The 15,543-nt window shown below is 44.1% G+C and overlaps 1 protein-coding gene across 4 annotated transcripts in view; it reads right to left on the minus strand.

Moving 5' to 3' along the window:
• Positions 1-15,543, minus strand: part of Sfmbt2 (Scm like with four mbt domains 2) — a 189,197-nt gene that overhangs the window by 153,990 nt on the left and 19,664 nt on the right. For all 4 annotated transcript variants that reach the window (XM_052727431.1, XM_052727429.1, XM_052727430.1 and 1 more), the window contains exons 3-4: positions 8,915-9,009; positions 6,389-6,629 (exon numbers count right to left, since the gene is read on the minus strand). In XM_052727431.1, coding sequence (XP_052583391.1) covers positions 6,389-6,629; positions 8,915-9,009 — 336 coding nt within the window. The remainder of the gene's footprint in view (positions 1-6,388; positions 6,630-8,914; positions 9,010-15,543) is intronic.

Below are 15,543 nucleotides of genomic sequence, written 5' to 3' on the forward strand. Positions count from 1 at the left end.
CTGTGGGCTGGAGGCCACAATCATTAGCAATTTTTGTTAATAAACAAGATCTCCAAAGGAAAAAAGGCTTTAAGTATCACTAATATTACTAAAATGTCATTTTAAATCTTTAAGTTTTTAAAATGAATACTCTCTGGCTAGGAAGATGGCTCAGTGATTAAATGCTCCCTAGAGTTTGGATCTCCAGAACCTATGTAAATATCAGGTAGCCATGGCAGCCTGGCCTGTCCACTCCATCCTCAGAATGCAGAGAATCCCCTGAGGGTAGCCATATTAGGAAGCTCTGGGTTTGAGTGAGAGAGCCTGCCTCACTGAATAAGGTAGAGAAATGGAGGATGATTCTGATATCACCTTCAGGCCTTCACATGCCTGGGCACAAACATGCACACACATCTGCTCACATGTGTCCCCACCACATAAGCACACTACACACATGTGTGCACACACACATACACACAAAAAAATAGGAAAAGAAAATAATAAACTAAAAATGGATAGTCTCATAGAACCTCAAATTCTCCTCCTCGTAGCCATGCTTAAACAATGGCTGTGGACCAGTGTGTCCTTGTGTCTGGACATTTTAGTTCTGTGTCCCACCTGGTGGCAACACTTCCTTTACACTCAACTAGAGTCCTCACCATGCCGGAGAACTTGGCAGATCTACCCACATGACAGACGGCCATCTTCACACTTTCTCCTCATACTTCATGAATAAACATTCCTTTATTCAAATACATTATATATACTAACTAACTCCGGTAATGGTGATTCCACTTCGAAATGGTAAACACAGTCATTCTGGCACGCCGGCAGGTGTTTGCAATTCAAATTACAGAAATTTTAATAATGGCGAAAATAAAAATTAGCGTCAGGACTCCTAAGGCACTATAATTCCAACACTCTTATTGCAGCAGTCGAAAGCACACATAAATACTTGCCTGTTTAGAAGCCGAGGGCTTTTATTGTCCTGCATCTTCACAAATATTCACCTGCACTCTCACACAGGAGCATCCTTAAAGAATTCAATAGGCACCATTCGGAGCATCAGAGAACCAAAGCTCCCGGGCCCCTGACATTAAGAGGTAATGTCGCTACTTCTGAATACATAACAATGAAAACAGTCATTGGATTAAATGATCTCCGTACATTATCACCATAAACAATAATTATTTGGCAGCTGCCCTTTGCGAGCGTGGCGCACACTTATGAATAAATCAAGCCTTATTGATTTACTAAGCCAAAACGCTTTCCATTTTGCTCTGCTAATAGGCGCTCTAATCCCTCGCTGCACTTAGTGAGGCTTTAATGTAGTACGTCTCTTAATACTTTTAATATGAAAGATTAGCGCTGGGTAGCCCCGGAGCAGGAACACGGCGCTCTCAACGGCCAATTGGCCACCGAACTCAGCTGTCTTTGAGCGTGTCCTTGTTAATGGAGTTCTCTGACTGCTGATGGGAATCACACCATAATGACATGAACTGGGAATGCTGCCCTACTGATTTTCCTTACTAAATTTAACATATTTATGAAGACATACATTCATTCAAAGATAAAGTTAAAACAGTGCAGCAGGAGAACATAGTACTGTAACCAGGTCTTTGTGCCCTATCAAACTGGCATCTGAAATAATACAATCTGGATTTGGGGATGTAGCTCGGTTGGTGCAGTGTTTGCTTAGCAGGCACAAAGCCCTGGGTTCAATCACTAGTGCCCCCTAAAAACCCTGTCTCAAACAATGGATCAATCAAATTGCTCTTTTTTTGATGCAGAGACAACTTTAGATAATCCAAAGATCTTGAACTCAGCAACTTCCCACCTCCTTTTTCTCCTCCACAGAACAGTAGGCAAAAGCCCACATACTCCAAGCTCTCAACTACCATTCGTTCCCTGACCACTCACTGGGGAACTAGAAACTCCCAGTTATCTCGATTGAAAAGGGGAACTAAACTCTCAATTACTGATTAAAGGACATTCTACCCAGGCAACCACAAGCATAGTCTACCCTAGATATGTCGCGGTTGATAGTTTTTCATTGTTAACTTGCCCAATCTGGAATCACTGATGCAGTCGATTGAGGAATTATCTCAGGTTGGTCTATAACCTGTAACACCTCTGTGGGGGACTATGCTGGTGTTAGCTGAGGTAGGAAGACCCACCCTGAATGTAGACAGCATCATTTCACTTGATGGACCCTGGGCTGTGTAACAGTATTGGAAGCCGACAAGGATGTGTTAATTCAGCTCACTGCTCTTGACTGGCTGTGATGATTTCAGCTCCTGCCTTGACTTCGCCATCTCACTGGGCTGTAGCCTGGAACTGTGACCCAAATAAACCCTCTCTTCTCCACATTGCTTTTGTTAGGATATTTCATCACAGCAACAGAAATAAAACCAGAATATATGCCATGGTCCAACAAGGACACTGGCATTTTTTTTTTGTAGATGCTTTTTGTAGATTCCTCAGCTGACATGGATGGATCCTAATCCTAAAACAAACTCCATGCCTCACTCCTAAAATAGAAAAGTAATCAGTCACACTTTCCTACTTTTCTCCTTTAACTGGAATCCCAAACGCAGGGAGGGTGGACCAGGTAGACCCCTGAGATTACAATACAGAAGCCCCCACTTCAAAGACGGACTGCCAGAGAATGTTGGTTGGGACTCAACCGTGGAACTAAGTTAATGGTGGATGCTCCTAAAATCTCAGATCTCTAGTCCGCCTCAGCGTCCCTTCCTTTATGTGGATTCCTGGGATGCTTGGACTCAGTTAGGCTGAAGTGATAGCTCAGTCTGTAAAGTTCTTGCTTTAAAAGCTCAACAACATCAGCCAGATCTCCAGAACCCAGGCCTCGCAGCATGTGCTTGTGATTTCAGTACCAGTGAGGCAGTTCCTGGAGCTCGCTGGGTAGATAGCCAGCCTAACCTAACTGGAGAGCTCAAGGCCAACTAGAGACCCTGTTTAATATATTTTTTTAAAAGTGGCTAGACCTGAGAAAAGACAGCCAAGCTTGTCCTTTGCTACACACACACACACACACACACACACACACACACACACACACACACACGATCCTTGTATGCACATACAAGCCTCTCAGACAGAAACATTAGGGTCTCTGATTGCTATTTCATATTTTGCAATGCCTTTTCAATTCAACCACAACAAAGATAAAGATCATCCAGGCACAGCTGTAGTATTTATAGTACTAACTCACTAAGAAAACCGTACAATAAAAATCCCCATTCAAAACACAGATCCCCCTATTCCCTGTAGGACAACCACGGCCTTTGGTTATGAAGCAATAATTATCCCTCCCCACAGAAATCAATAAAACCTCTTGCCCCGTGAACCTGCTATTTCCTGACTTTGTTCTCTGAACTAAAGATGCCCAAGTCATATTGATTACATAGTAAATTTTTTTAAGTTCTTTACAAGACAGCACTGAAAAAATCCTCAAGCTAACATCACTTGCTCTTGTTTGAAAAGACTTCTCATCTTTCCATCACATTAATGGTCACCCTTTTCCTAGGATTTTCCATTTTTCATTTTCATCTTGTCATTTTAAGGGCATCTTTGTCTTGGCTAATAGCACAGAGTCTGCAGGATACAAATTTGATGGTGTTTCTGAGACTTTGACAACTGCCATATTTTTCTTCCAAGTGAGAGAGGGGAGCTGATGAATCCACAGTGCCTTGTCTCTCCAGGGACAGCACAGACCATCCCAGATGAACCCAGGAGCTCTGAGAGTACTAACGTCAGAACTTGAAAATTCTGTAGACGGGGTCACAAAGCAGCAGCTACTGTAAAGTACCACCAGGCTTGGGACAGGAAGGTAAAACGCCCCAGAGGATAAAGGTGCCTGCTGCCAGCCGGGCAGTGGTGGTGCGTGCCTTTAATCCCAGCACTTGGGAGGCAGAGCCAGGTGAATCTCTGTGAGTTCGAGGCCAGCCTAGTCTACAGAGTGAGATTCAGGAAAGGCACCAAAACTACAGAGAAACCCTGTCTCGAAAAACAAACAAACAAAAAAAAAAAAAAAAAAAAGATGCCTGCTGCTAAACCTGGGACTTACATAGGAGAGAACTGACTCCTTTATGCTGTCCTCTGACCTCCACAAACACACATGTGTGCACTTGCACACACTCACACACATACATATAAATAAATTTTAAAATGTGATTTTAAAAAAAAATAGATTGAAGGTTATAGTAGGTGAGAATGGGGAATAACTTTGGAGTGATAAAAGCACCCCAGACGTTGATAGTCCGTTTGCACAATCTTGTGAATACAGTAAAAATCACTGAACTTAGAGGAATGACTTTTATGGTACATGAATTATGTTTTAAAATTATACAGGACTCAGGACACAGCTCGGTGGCAGAGGGCTTGCTTAGTATTCTCAAAGTCCTTGCAACATTAATTAATCAATTAAGTTACATTAAATACACACACATAATTGAGATGTGAGTGACACTAAGGTCCCAACAGCCTTATTTGTGAGCACAGATTGGTTCTGACCTCAGGGACCAGTGGCAGAAGAGGAGGAGGAAGGAGGTAAGTAGTTCCAGGCATAGGAAAGAACAGACACAACAATCTAAAAGGATGCCCTCTCTCTCTTTCTCCTGGGACAAGAAGGGGTCATGATGTCAGCTGAGGTCAAGGCAATGGATTCAACCCTGACAAATGTCACAGAAAGGCAAGGCAACTCTGAGCTTCAGCCCATTTTATGACCCCTCTTTAGCAAGTCATCAATTATGCATAACAAAGAGATGAAACGAAAGCCACAGACCATTCTTCCATATCAGAAAAATCATACCAGAGGTTGGGATGGAGTGGGGGGGGGGAGGAATCATAGGAGAGAGGAGATAAGAGAGAAGAGAAGGGAAAGAGTGGTGAGAAGAGAAAGGGAGAGGAGAAAGGAGAGGAGAGAGAGGGAGGGGAAGGACGATGGAGAAGGAGAGGGAAAGAGATTACTCCAAAGGAAGAGCAGCCATGTGGGTACAGAGATCACGGAATAACACTCTTGGGAGACAGTAGCAACGCCGCCGCCGGAAACCAATGATGCTATAATAATTCAATAAGACAGAGATCGGAGTCAAATACTTGGTTGAACTCAGTTCTCACAGACCCATAGGAGCTTCTTCAGTGCCTTCTTTCCCAGCAGGAGCCCTCAACTTCAGGACTTCAGGGAGGATGAACCTGGTAATACTCAATTGTGGAGATGTCTCATGCATTGAAGGAGGTTCAGGGATGTCTCTGGCTTGTTCTCACTAGGTCTCGGTAGCATCTCCCTCTCATCGGGGCCAAAAGAGTACTCCCAGACATTGCCAGATGTCTCCTGGGGAGAAATCTGCCCCAATAAGGAACCATTGTTCTGTGGCGACTAAACTAATCTCGTGTCTGTGTGATCTTGGACCACTGCTTTGAGTGATGTCAGTTCTCATCAGCTCAGCTTTCTTTCTGTTTCATAGCCTCAGTCTCCCCACAGTAATAAAGGTCAAACACTAAATGCAGCGCCTCGGATGTGGCTCAGTTGGTAGAGTGTTTGCTGCCCATGCAGGAAACCCTGGGTTGAATCCTCAGCACTGCATAAATGGGCCAGTCATGGCAAATGTCTATAATCCCAGCACTGAGAAAGGAGAGGCAGGAGGATCAGAGGCAAGGTCATCAGCCTGGGCTACGTAAGACCTTGTCAAAAGCAAGGGCAGGGAAGAGAAAAGAAAGCAAACAAGCAAACTTTGGAAAGATGCCTATGTAAGGGGACTGGAGAAGTGGCTCAGTGGTTAGGGCCATGTACTGCTATAGTAAAGGACCCGAGTTCGGTTCCCAGCACCCAAGTCAGGTGGTTCACACCCCGATCACCTGTAACTTCAGGTGGATCCAATGCCCTCTTCTGGGCTCCTGAACTCAGGTGCACTCAGCTACACACAGACACATACATAGTTTAAAATAAATTAATTTTAAAAAAAAAAGAAGGCTGTTTCAAATGTCAATTCTCTAAAATGGCAGAAAAGTAAAAGCAACACATCTAATCCCCAGAGCCTCTCTCTCTGTATCTCTCTCTCTCTCTCTCTCTCTCTCTCTCTCTCTCCTTAGCATCCAGCTTAAGCTCCTCTCCTACCAACCAAAGACAACCTGAGAATTGGTCTTGAACCATTTTTCCTCCTGTATGACCTAACTAGCTAAAGATCAATAGTAAACAAAAACCCACCCACCACCTACCCCACAGCATCTGTTAAATAATAAAGCCCCAGATGTTTTAAAGATATGGAAAACCTTTGCACTAAACCCACTCAGGGTTTTTTAGAAGGGTCTCTCTGCCCTTTCAGCAAGGGCAGGCATCATGAAAAGCAACCTCTTTGATAGCAAAGCCTTCGATATGTGAGCTCACCATCCGGGGGCATCAACACCTTGTTGTTCTGTGTGCACCACCCCACAGGGTGCAGATCGGCTATGATCACGTCACACCAGAAGTCAGCCCTTCGGTCCTCCCCGTAACCACAGTAACGCAGAAGCAGCAGCTGTCCACAGGTGGTGATGATGGTGGCCACCCAGTAAGTGTCCGGATTGCTCTTATTGGCCACCTCCAACTTCATTCCTGGCTGGAAGTTACTCTGAATGCTGATTTCCACCTTGAGACATCAGAAACACAAGAAAACCATAATCACACTAGGCATGTGCCTCCAAAGATGTTGAGAACTACTTAAGCAGAGAACGTTTTAAAACAGAACTTCTGCAGCCCTAACATAGGCATGTACTTAAGACAAACAGAACATGAGCCTCCAACACAAGGCTAAGTCTTATGGAAGCCACGTTCAAAGGAAAGATAAAATGGATTTTCATAACAAGCTTTATTTTACCCATTAAATTCAACAGTTTGTCAATTCAATATGAAACTAATACCACAAAAAGTGAATGAGCCAGGAACAGTGGTGCACACCCGTCATCCCAGCAGTCTAGAGGCCAAGGCACAAATATCCTAAATTTAGGTCAACTTGGGTACACAAATAGACCCTATCTCAATACCAAGGGGAGCACAAGTAAATGAGGAATGAACATGTCGTCACTGTGGGTAGGATGTTTGCCAAGCATGAAAGAAGTCCGGAGTTTGATCCCAACACTATATCATTTGGGGGGCAGGGGGCAGGCAGGTGGAGGAAGAAGGATCAGAAGTTCAAGGTCATTCTTGGCTACATGATAAATTTGAGACTAGACTGGGTTACATGGAACTCTGCATTTTAAAAAAAAAGGTGAGGGCTAGTGTTTTTGAACAAAGACTCTCAAGATCTTGAGTTCAATGGACGGCATATCTCAATTGCAGCTACGTACTCTTCTATGTAATTCAATTTTTCTGTGTTCCAGGAGCTACCGCCAGGATGAAAAAGAAAACTAAAAAAAGCTTTCCAGCCTGGAGATCTCCACATTCCAAAGCCAAGAAAGCAATGGGACCATGAATTAGTCATCTGTGAAACTGAGGCCACTTTTCCTGTCAATCTTGCACGCAGGCCTGGGGACAGTCTACATCTGGAAGGGTAGATGCTGGCACCATCCTTCAGGAATACAGACATCCTGAAAGATGAGTGCATGTTCATGAGAGCCTTTGGGTGGCATATACTTCAGCTGAAAAGGACCTGAGAGAAGTGGAGAATCAGAGAATGGAGGTGTCTCATGACTGAAGACGTGACTTCACTGCACAGAAAAGAAGGGGAAAGTTGTCGGTCACCCTTCTTTCCCAAACTGCCTTCAGGAAATCACCAGGCCATCCCAGTATCTCGTCAGCCGGGCTTCTGCAGGGCTGTGATCCCAGCTGTATAAGCCAGAGAGGCACGGCTTTTGCTGTGCTTGAAAACGCAGGCCCTAGTTTCACTACACAGGTACAACTGTGACCAGAATAAACCACAGCCTGGTGAGGACAGAGAAGAAGGGAGGGCTGCAATCTTACACATTTCATGAGGTCCTAAATTCCCTTTCAAAAGAACACTCCACTTCCCAGTAGAACTTAATGTGGCTTTCCTATTCCAGCTGAGGAGCCAGAAGAAGCTTAAGAAGGTTGAGTTGTTGCTGGGTAGCCTGATGAGAAAACATCTCTCAGAAGTAATTTTTTTTTTTTTTTTGCTAAATAGTCCCACGTAAGAGTTTAGTTTGGGGGACTATCATCTTTTCCATGCTAGAGCTGTAGAAACAAAAGTTCACACCTAAGAAAAATCTGGCAAGAACTCATGTTTCTTTTTCTTAGGGTGGGTCCCCCAGTGGACATGCTAGCCAAATTATACAAATAGATATTATTAAGGAGAATGACCCTTGTGAGGCATACATTTTCAGAATATCTATCATGACTCCTCCTACCCAACTTACCTTCTCTCTAAAGCCTAGAAAACTCTAGTGTGACTTTTCAAAATGATAGTTATCAACCTTTAAAAAAAAAACAAAATCTCACGTAGCTCAGGCTAGCCAGGAGATCCCTATTTAGCCTGAGACTGGTGCTAATTCTCGTGCCTCCACCTTCCCAGTGCCGGAAATACAGATGCACCATAACACCCCATTTTAGGTCATGCTGGGATCAAACCTGGGGCTTCACGCTATTAGGAAAGCATTCTATCAACTGAATCAAGTTCCAAACCCCAAATATCATCTGATTATAAAAAATATACAGTCATCACACCTACAAAGAAGACATTAATGTAACATCTTGCCTAACTGGCTGGCTTTTTGTGAGAATCAAGCTGTGGCCTATTTCATGTGCAGCTGTCTAGGAACAACCAAACTTCCCCATCTTCCCTTCTTCCTGTAAAGTCTTCGCTGCATTTCCACTTCATTTGCATTCTTCTCTTCTGACTGGTTCCTCAATCACCCAACAGATCCCTTTCCCTTCCCTCCCACAGACCAGAAGGGAGGAGCTGCTCAGGGCTTGACTTACATGCCTGAAGGATGAGTGTGGCGCCGCCCTGGTGCCTGTTTCTTCCAAATAGTCTCCCCAGCTAAAGCCGTTTTCCTCCAGGCCGGAACCTTCCTCTGTGGAGACAAAACAAAACAAGAATATCAAAACCAGGGCAAGGCATGCCTGGGAGACACAGACTGATTCAGTGCTTTAGAGGAGATGGCTGAACTCTCTGAAAAGCCTCACCTAGCTGTTGTAGAAATATTGAGTTTAAAAGGGAAAAGGGGAGCTGGAGAGACGGCCCCTTTGGTAAACTGCTTGCTGTCCAAGGATGATGACCTGAGTTCAGATAGCCAGAACCCACATAAAAAGCTATGCTGGGTAACACACATATGTATGTAATCACAGGGAGACAGAGACAGGAGGATCCCTGGGGCTCCCTGTGCATCCAATCTAGCTAAATCAGTGAGCTCCAGATTCAATGAGAGAGTCTGCCTAAACAAACAAACAAATAATATGGAGAGTAACTGAAGCTCGCCAGCTTTGATGTCAGGCTTGCAGAAAGACACAGTGACAAAGACAGGAAAACAGAGAGATAGAGACAGAGACAGTGAGACAAGAAGCGGCAACACTTTAATCCCTGGTCAAAATTAAAAGCAACATTTGTGCTTTCGAGTCAAACGAGTAAGAGTTGTCTTAAAGCTAACATGGATTAGCCTAACATGAGCCATAGCAGGCAGCTCCGTTTGAGCAGACTGAAGGAAACAGAAGAGGACACTTCAAAGTGTGTGCCAAGATACACACGGGCACCAAACTACCTGCCCACTAAGGCTGCAGACTGGAAAATAACAGACCTTTATAAAACTGTGACTTCGGTAACATTTTAAGAAAAATCAATTGGGCTGGAAAGCAGACTCGGTGGTTAAGAGTGCTTCTGCATGGGGCTGGAGAGATGGCTCAGTGGTTAAGCACACTGGCTGCTCTTCCAGATGGTCCTGAGTTCAATTCCCAGCAACCACATGGTGGCTCACAACCATCTATAACAACACCTGGCGCCCTCTTCTGGTCTGCAGACATACATGCAGGCAGAACACCGTATACATAATAAATGAATAAATCTTAAAAAAAAAAAAAGAAAGAAAGAAAAATTTTTATATATAAAAAAAGAGTGCTTCTGCCTTTGCAGAGGAGCGGAGTCTGGTTCCCAGCACCCACATCAGGCAGCTCACAAGCACCTATAATTCCAGCTCCAGGGGATCCACAGGACTTGGAGCATCTAAGACACACACGGAAGCAAGCAGGGAGCATGCAGTAGTTCTGGTAAACAAAACCCTTCAGAAGTCAGACCCAGGGTGAGAGCAAATGATAGAAAAACTGTATGTCCAGCACCGGCAGCGCTAGCCATGCTGCTGGAGCAGTAAAGTTGTATACAAACTTAGGTTTACTCCTAAGCCAGCCTGTTCAAATCTGCCACACACAAGCCCTCCTCGGGCCTGTGCCCCCAAGCAGTTGAGTCTCTAAAGGCACTCCCAATGAGCAATAGGTTTATAAACACACAATGTTTATGAGAGATCTCATAAACCAGAGAAAGTATTTACAGCTGATCCATAAACCTCTTAAACCCAAAACGTTTTGCCAAAGAGACTCTGACAGTCCCCTCCACCATAAATGAACTAGGGAGACATTTCCCCATGATGTCATGAAAACCAGCCATGAAAAGCTGCTATGAACATTTCACACCTTACAAAGAAAACAGGCGTATTCATTAAACAACTCCAGCTTCATTTTGTTTTTTGTTTTTTTAACAGAAAGCTATCTGTGGGACCAGAATATTCCAGAAAAAACACAAAGAGAATGTCTTATGAAAAGTTGGAACACAAGTGACTTTAGAATAAAAATATAGTAAACAAGTGCCCCATACATTTTTTTCTTAATAAAATCTGAGAAAAGCTCACTTTACAATCTGAAGGGAGCCTGGCTTCACAAGACTGGATAGTAAAGCCTGTAACTGCCACAATACAGGGCTCTGAAAACCGGCAGATTCTGCATGAACAAACTCATGCAGAAGGCAATCTCTCATGTGCTAGGTAATTTTTTAAATGTGCAAAGAGATGGGAAGAAGACACTAAATCATCTCTAGATGCTGGTAGCTCCTCCTAGCACCAGGAGAGGAAAACAGCACAAATTTGAACAGCAGTCTAAATAACTCAGAAAGGAGCTATAGTGGCCAGTCTACCGTGGATCTGACCAAACACACAATTGCAGCCTAAAGTTCAAAGGGGGAATGAGTAGGGTGGGGAAGGGTTAATACTGACTCTCAAGAACTAGTTCTCAGAATGAAGAGTAAGCCCTGAACTTTTCTAAGAGTGTTGACTCAGCCAGGCGGTGGTGGCATCCCAGAATTCAGGAAGCAGAGGCAGGCGGACCTCTGTGAGTTCGAAGCCAGCCTGGTCTACAGAGCGAGTTTCAGGACAAGCTCCAAAGTTACACAGAGAAACCCTGTCTCGAAGAAAAAAAAATGAAGCATTGACTCATGTTCTTCCAAACTAACAAGGCCTGATTCTTTGATATATTCCTAGTGAGAGCCAAGCATGGCGCTAGGGTGGCCAAGGCAGGAGAGAACTATTACGTTTAAGCAAGCAAAGCACAATCACATTAAGTATCCCTGTTTCTTAACACATAGAAAATATACACGGAGAGAAATGTATTTAATACACATATACTTTCTTTGTGTGTGCACATGTATAAGTGCGTTCATCTGTGTGAGTAAGCCTGCAACTGGCAGAGGCCAGAGGTCAATGCCAACTGTCATTCATCAGAAGCCATCCACCTTCTTTTTAAGACAGGCTCTCTCACCGGCTCACCAATTAAGAGAGTGTGGCTGGTCAGCAGGCCTGAGTGATCTCCGCATCTCCGCCTCCCCAGCAGAGTTCTAGGCTCATGTCTCAGGTCCTCATGCTCTAGAGCCAAGGACTCCACTGCCTGAGCTACCTTTCCGGCCCTACTATTTTTTATGATTTGGAAGACGTGTTCCGCTTCCTTCTTTTACTCAGAGGCTGGCCTTGGCTGCATGTACAATACCACAGGCTCCCCTAGGAAATGGCATTGAGCAGGCCTGCACAAACCACGTCACAGAACCTCTTACTGTGGGGTCCCCACATTGTTCTGCTTGCTTTTATTCTGACTGAAGACACTCAGAATTTTGGTGGGCTTCATTCTCGTGTGCCTCGGGGTGCTCTGCCTGCTGGGGAGACCTGAGGTTCCTGGATTATTTGTCTATCTGCACTGACTTCAGGCACATGTTTCTGGGAGGGAATGCCCTTTTATCTTATTTCAAGAGCAGGCTTCACATTTGAGTTATTGATCCCAGCTAAGATTTGAGCTTTCCTGAGGAAAAGCCAAAAGTGAAAGAAAGAGAAAAAAAAACTACTCAGTTCAATCCAGCGAGGATGGATCTCACAGAAGAATCATCATCGCAAGGGGGTAAATCAGCCGGAGGCACAAGGACAGAGGCGACAGAGTGGACAGAGGCACAGAGTGGACAGAGGGACAAAGGAGACAGAGGGCAGAATGGACAGAGGGACAGAGCGGACAGAGGGACAGAATGGACAGAGGGGACAGAGGGACAGAGAACAGAGGGACAGAGGGGAGAGAACAAAGAAGCAAAGAGAAAGACCCTGAAGCCACAAGACTAGAGTTCTGTCCCTTGATCATTAGTCAGGACAGTTTTCTCAGGAGAGAGCTGTAGAGATTCACTCATGTTCGTTCTCTCTCTCTCTCTCTCTCTCTCTCTCTCTCTCTCTCTCTCTCTCTCTCTTTCTCCTCCCTCTCCCTGTCTCTCCTCGGTCCTGGGAGTTGAACTGGGGGCCTCCCACATCTCATACAATGAGCTACAATCTCAGCCTCATTTATACATTTTTTGGAAACACCGTCTCAACAAGTCCCCAGGGTAGTCTTATACTCTGTAACCCAGGCTGGCTTCAAACTCACAATCTCCCTGTCTCAATCCCTCAAGTAGTTAGGATTATGAACCTGCAAGGCAGGGCCCGGCAAGCTACAGTCTCTTGGGTGCACTTGCTAAGGAGATGCCCCCATGTTTCACGTAACAAAGGGAGAAGGAAAGGAAGAGAAGAAGAAGGAATCTGAGTGATGTACGAGGAGGGGGTCAGGATTCCTGATGACATCAGGACACCAACTCCAGGACCCGAGACTATAAACCTGCTTCCAGCACACCACTCACGCAACTCCACCTTGCGGTCCAGTTTCCTCATCTGTAAGAAGGGCCTGAAAAAGCAGTCACTTTACCGAGCATTGAAGATTAAGTCAGCTTAATCCTTAACATGCGAGGGACTCTAAAGTATGAGCACTTATCAATAGAAATCGTGCTTGTATGCCATTTGTCCTAATTCACAAGTCCATTTAGAACCCACTGAATATATCAAATATGCCTTATTCTGCACATCCAGAAAGCCCATCTGAAAATCAAACAAAAAACAAAAAAGGTTCTGAGCATCCCTAAGCATGTCTCAGTGAGTTCACAACCAGATATCATCATAAATGAATCTAGAAAGGAAAGTATTTCATGTTTCAACAGGTTGAAAAAAAATAATGACTTGAAGAATCATACTTGATCATGTTATTATCAGATGCAATTTTGATCATTAAGTCAGCCTGTGTAGTCTACAAGGTGTTAGAGTCTCTTTTAAAATTTGTGGCACTATGCTGCACTCATGAACTCCTGACAATAGGCCCACCCACACTGACCACACCAGCCAACATGCCAGTGTGGGTGGGGGAAGGGCACATAGACCCCACCCGTAATTGAGGAGCCACAGGCAGTGGATGGCTACCAAGGGAGAGGCTGGATTTTTTTCTGGGAAAAGCTTCCTGATAGTTTGCCCATGCCCAAGTGGTCAGCTCCACACTCAAGTACATATGAGCAACACTAATGGGACTCAGTAGGTATATCAACAATAATTGTAGCTAAAGAAGACATAAATTTGAAAGAGACAATGGTACAACATGGAAGGAGCTGGAGACAGAAGATGGGATGGGCATGATGGAAATACACTGGAAATTCACACACAAAAATTTTAATTGAATCTAAAGAAATTGTAGCACTATCAAAGTCTCCTTATCACAAACATATTGAAATACTAAGAAACAGGGACACATAAACCCTTAGCACAGTGGGGAAAGATCTGGATCAGAAGCTGAAAAATATAAACATAATTTAGAATCATTTAGCAATCTTAGTATTAAAGATCGGAGCATCTTGTATGATTTAAACCATCCACTACATGAGAGTAAAGAACAAATCATGAATGAGTATCTATGACGGGTTCTCAGCCTGGAATCCCCCAGACTCTGATATCATTTTGAAGAACTTGTCAGTAAGAATAATTTCCTGACAGTAGATTATCAGTAATGAGCTTCACAATCTACTTACGCTAGAGAGAAATATGGCAGCTGTGTGAAAATGAAAACTTATCATTGAAAATGACACAGCCACAGAGAGCGATACGTGCAGAAGATGCACTACAAAAATAAAGGAAATGCCCAGGAACTTCCAAAGTGCAAGATCACTTTACTGAACAGATATAAAAAGACTGGGGGTTAACGAGGGTAGTACCAGGGTGCTTGCTTGCCTTGCATACTCAAAGCCATTGGTTCAATCGCCAGCACCATTAGAAGAAAATGTAACTGGGTCTGAAGAAATGCCCCCAGTCAGTAAAGTACTTACTTACTGTACAACCTTGAGGACCTGGGTTCAAATCCCCAGCATCCACAAAAGAGATAAGTATAGTGGTGTATGCCTGTAATTCTGGTGCTGGGGAAGCAGAGAGAGAAGGAGGACCCTGAGACTTGCAGGCTAGCCAGGCAAGTAAAACCAGCAGACCCCCACTAGGTCAGCAAGAGACCTTTCCTCAAAAAATAAGGTGGAAGGCTGGTGAAAAAGTCCAGTGGGTGGGAAGTGCTTGTGGCAGAAGCCTGATGACCTGAGTATGACAGTTGTCCTCTGACCCCACACGTGACCCACAAACTTCTGCCTGAATTATTATTAATAATCAATACAAATAAATAAGGTGGAGAACATTGAAAAAGACACCTGAGATCAACCTCATATATATGCTTGCACACACAGAGAGAGAGAGAGAGAGAGAGAGAGAGAGAGAGAGAGAGAGAAGGCAAATCTACATTTCAACAAAAGACAATTAGTATGAACCTTCAGCCTTGGGGTGAGGACTGCTCAGAAAGACATTTTCATTTTTCTGCAGGTGGCAAGGTACCACCTGTGCTTATAGACGTTTCTTCCTCCCTCTTTATATATAGAAGAACTAGGAGGACTGGCATGATCCTGGGGGAGATGTTACATGCCTTTATCCTATTAGATACTCCATTTTTATAGCTTTGCAGAGAAAGAGAGAATGGAGAAACCTGATCTAACAAACTCAATGATATCAAGCAATTTTTGATTCCATCATTGACTTAGTTTGATCAAAACACGAAAATGGGGCCAGCAAGATGGTTGAGCAGGTAAAGATGCTCACTCTCAAGCCTGAAGACTTAGTTTAATCCCCACGACCTACGAGGTAGGAGATACTTCGCTCTTCCAAGTCATCTTCTAACTCTTACCTTCACATGTGCACCACAGCATATGAGTGAAC

The sequence above is a fragment of the Peromyscus californicus genome, unplaced genomic scaffold, assembly GCF_007827085.1.
Source record: "Peromyscus californicus insignis strain IS unplaced genomic scaffold, ASM782708v3 Scaffold_8__1_contigs__length_139910024, whole genome shotgun sequence".
NCBI classification, from domain to species: domain Eukaryota; kingdom Metazoa; phylum Chordata; class Mammalia; order Rodentia; family Cricetidae; genus Peromyscus; species Peromyscus californicus.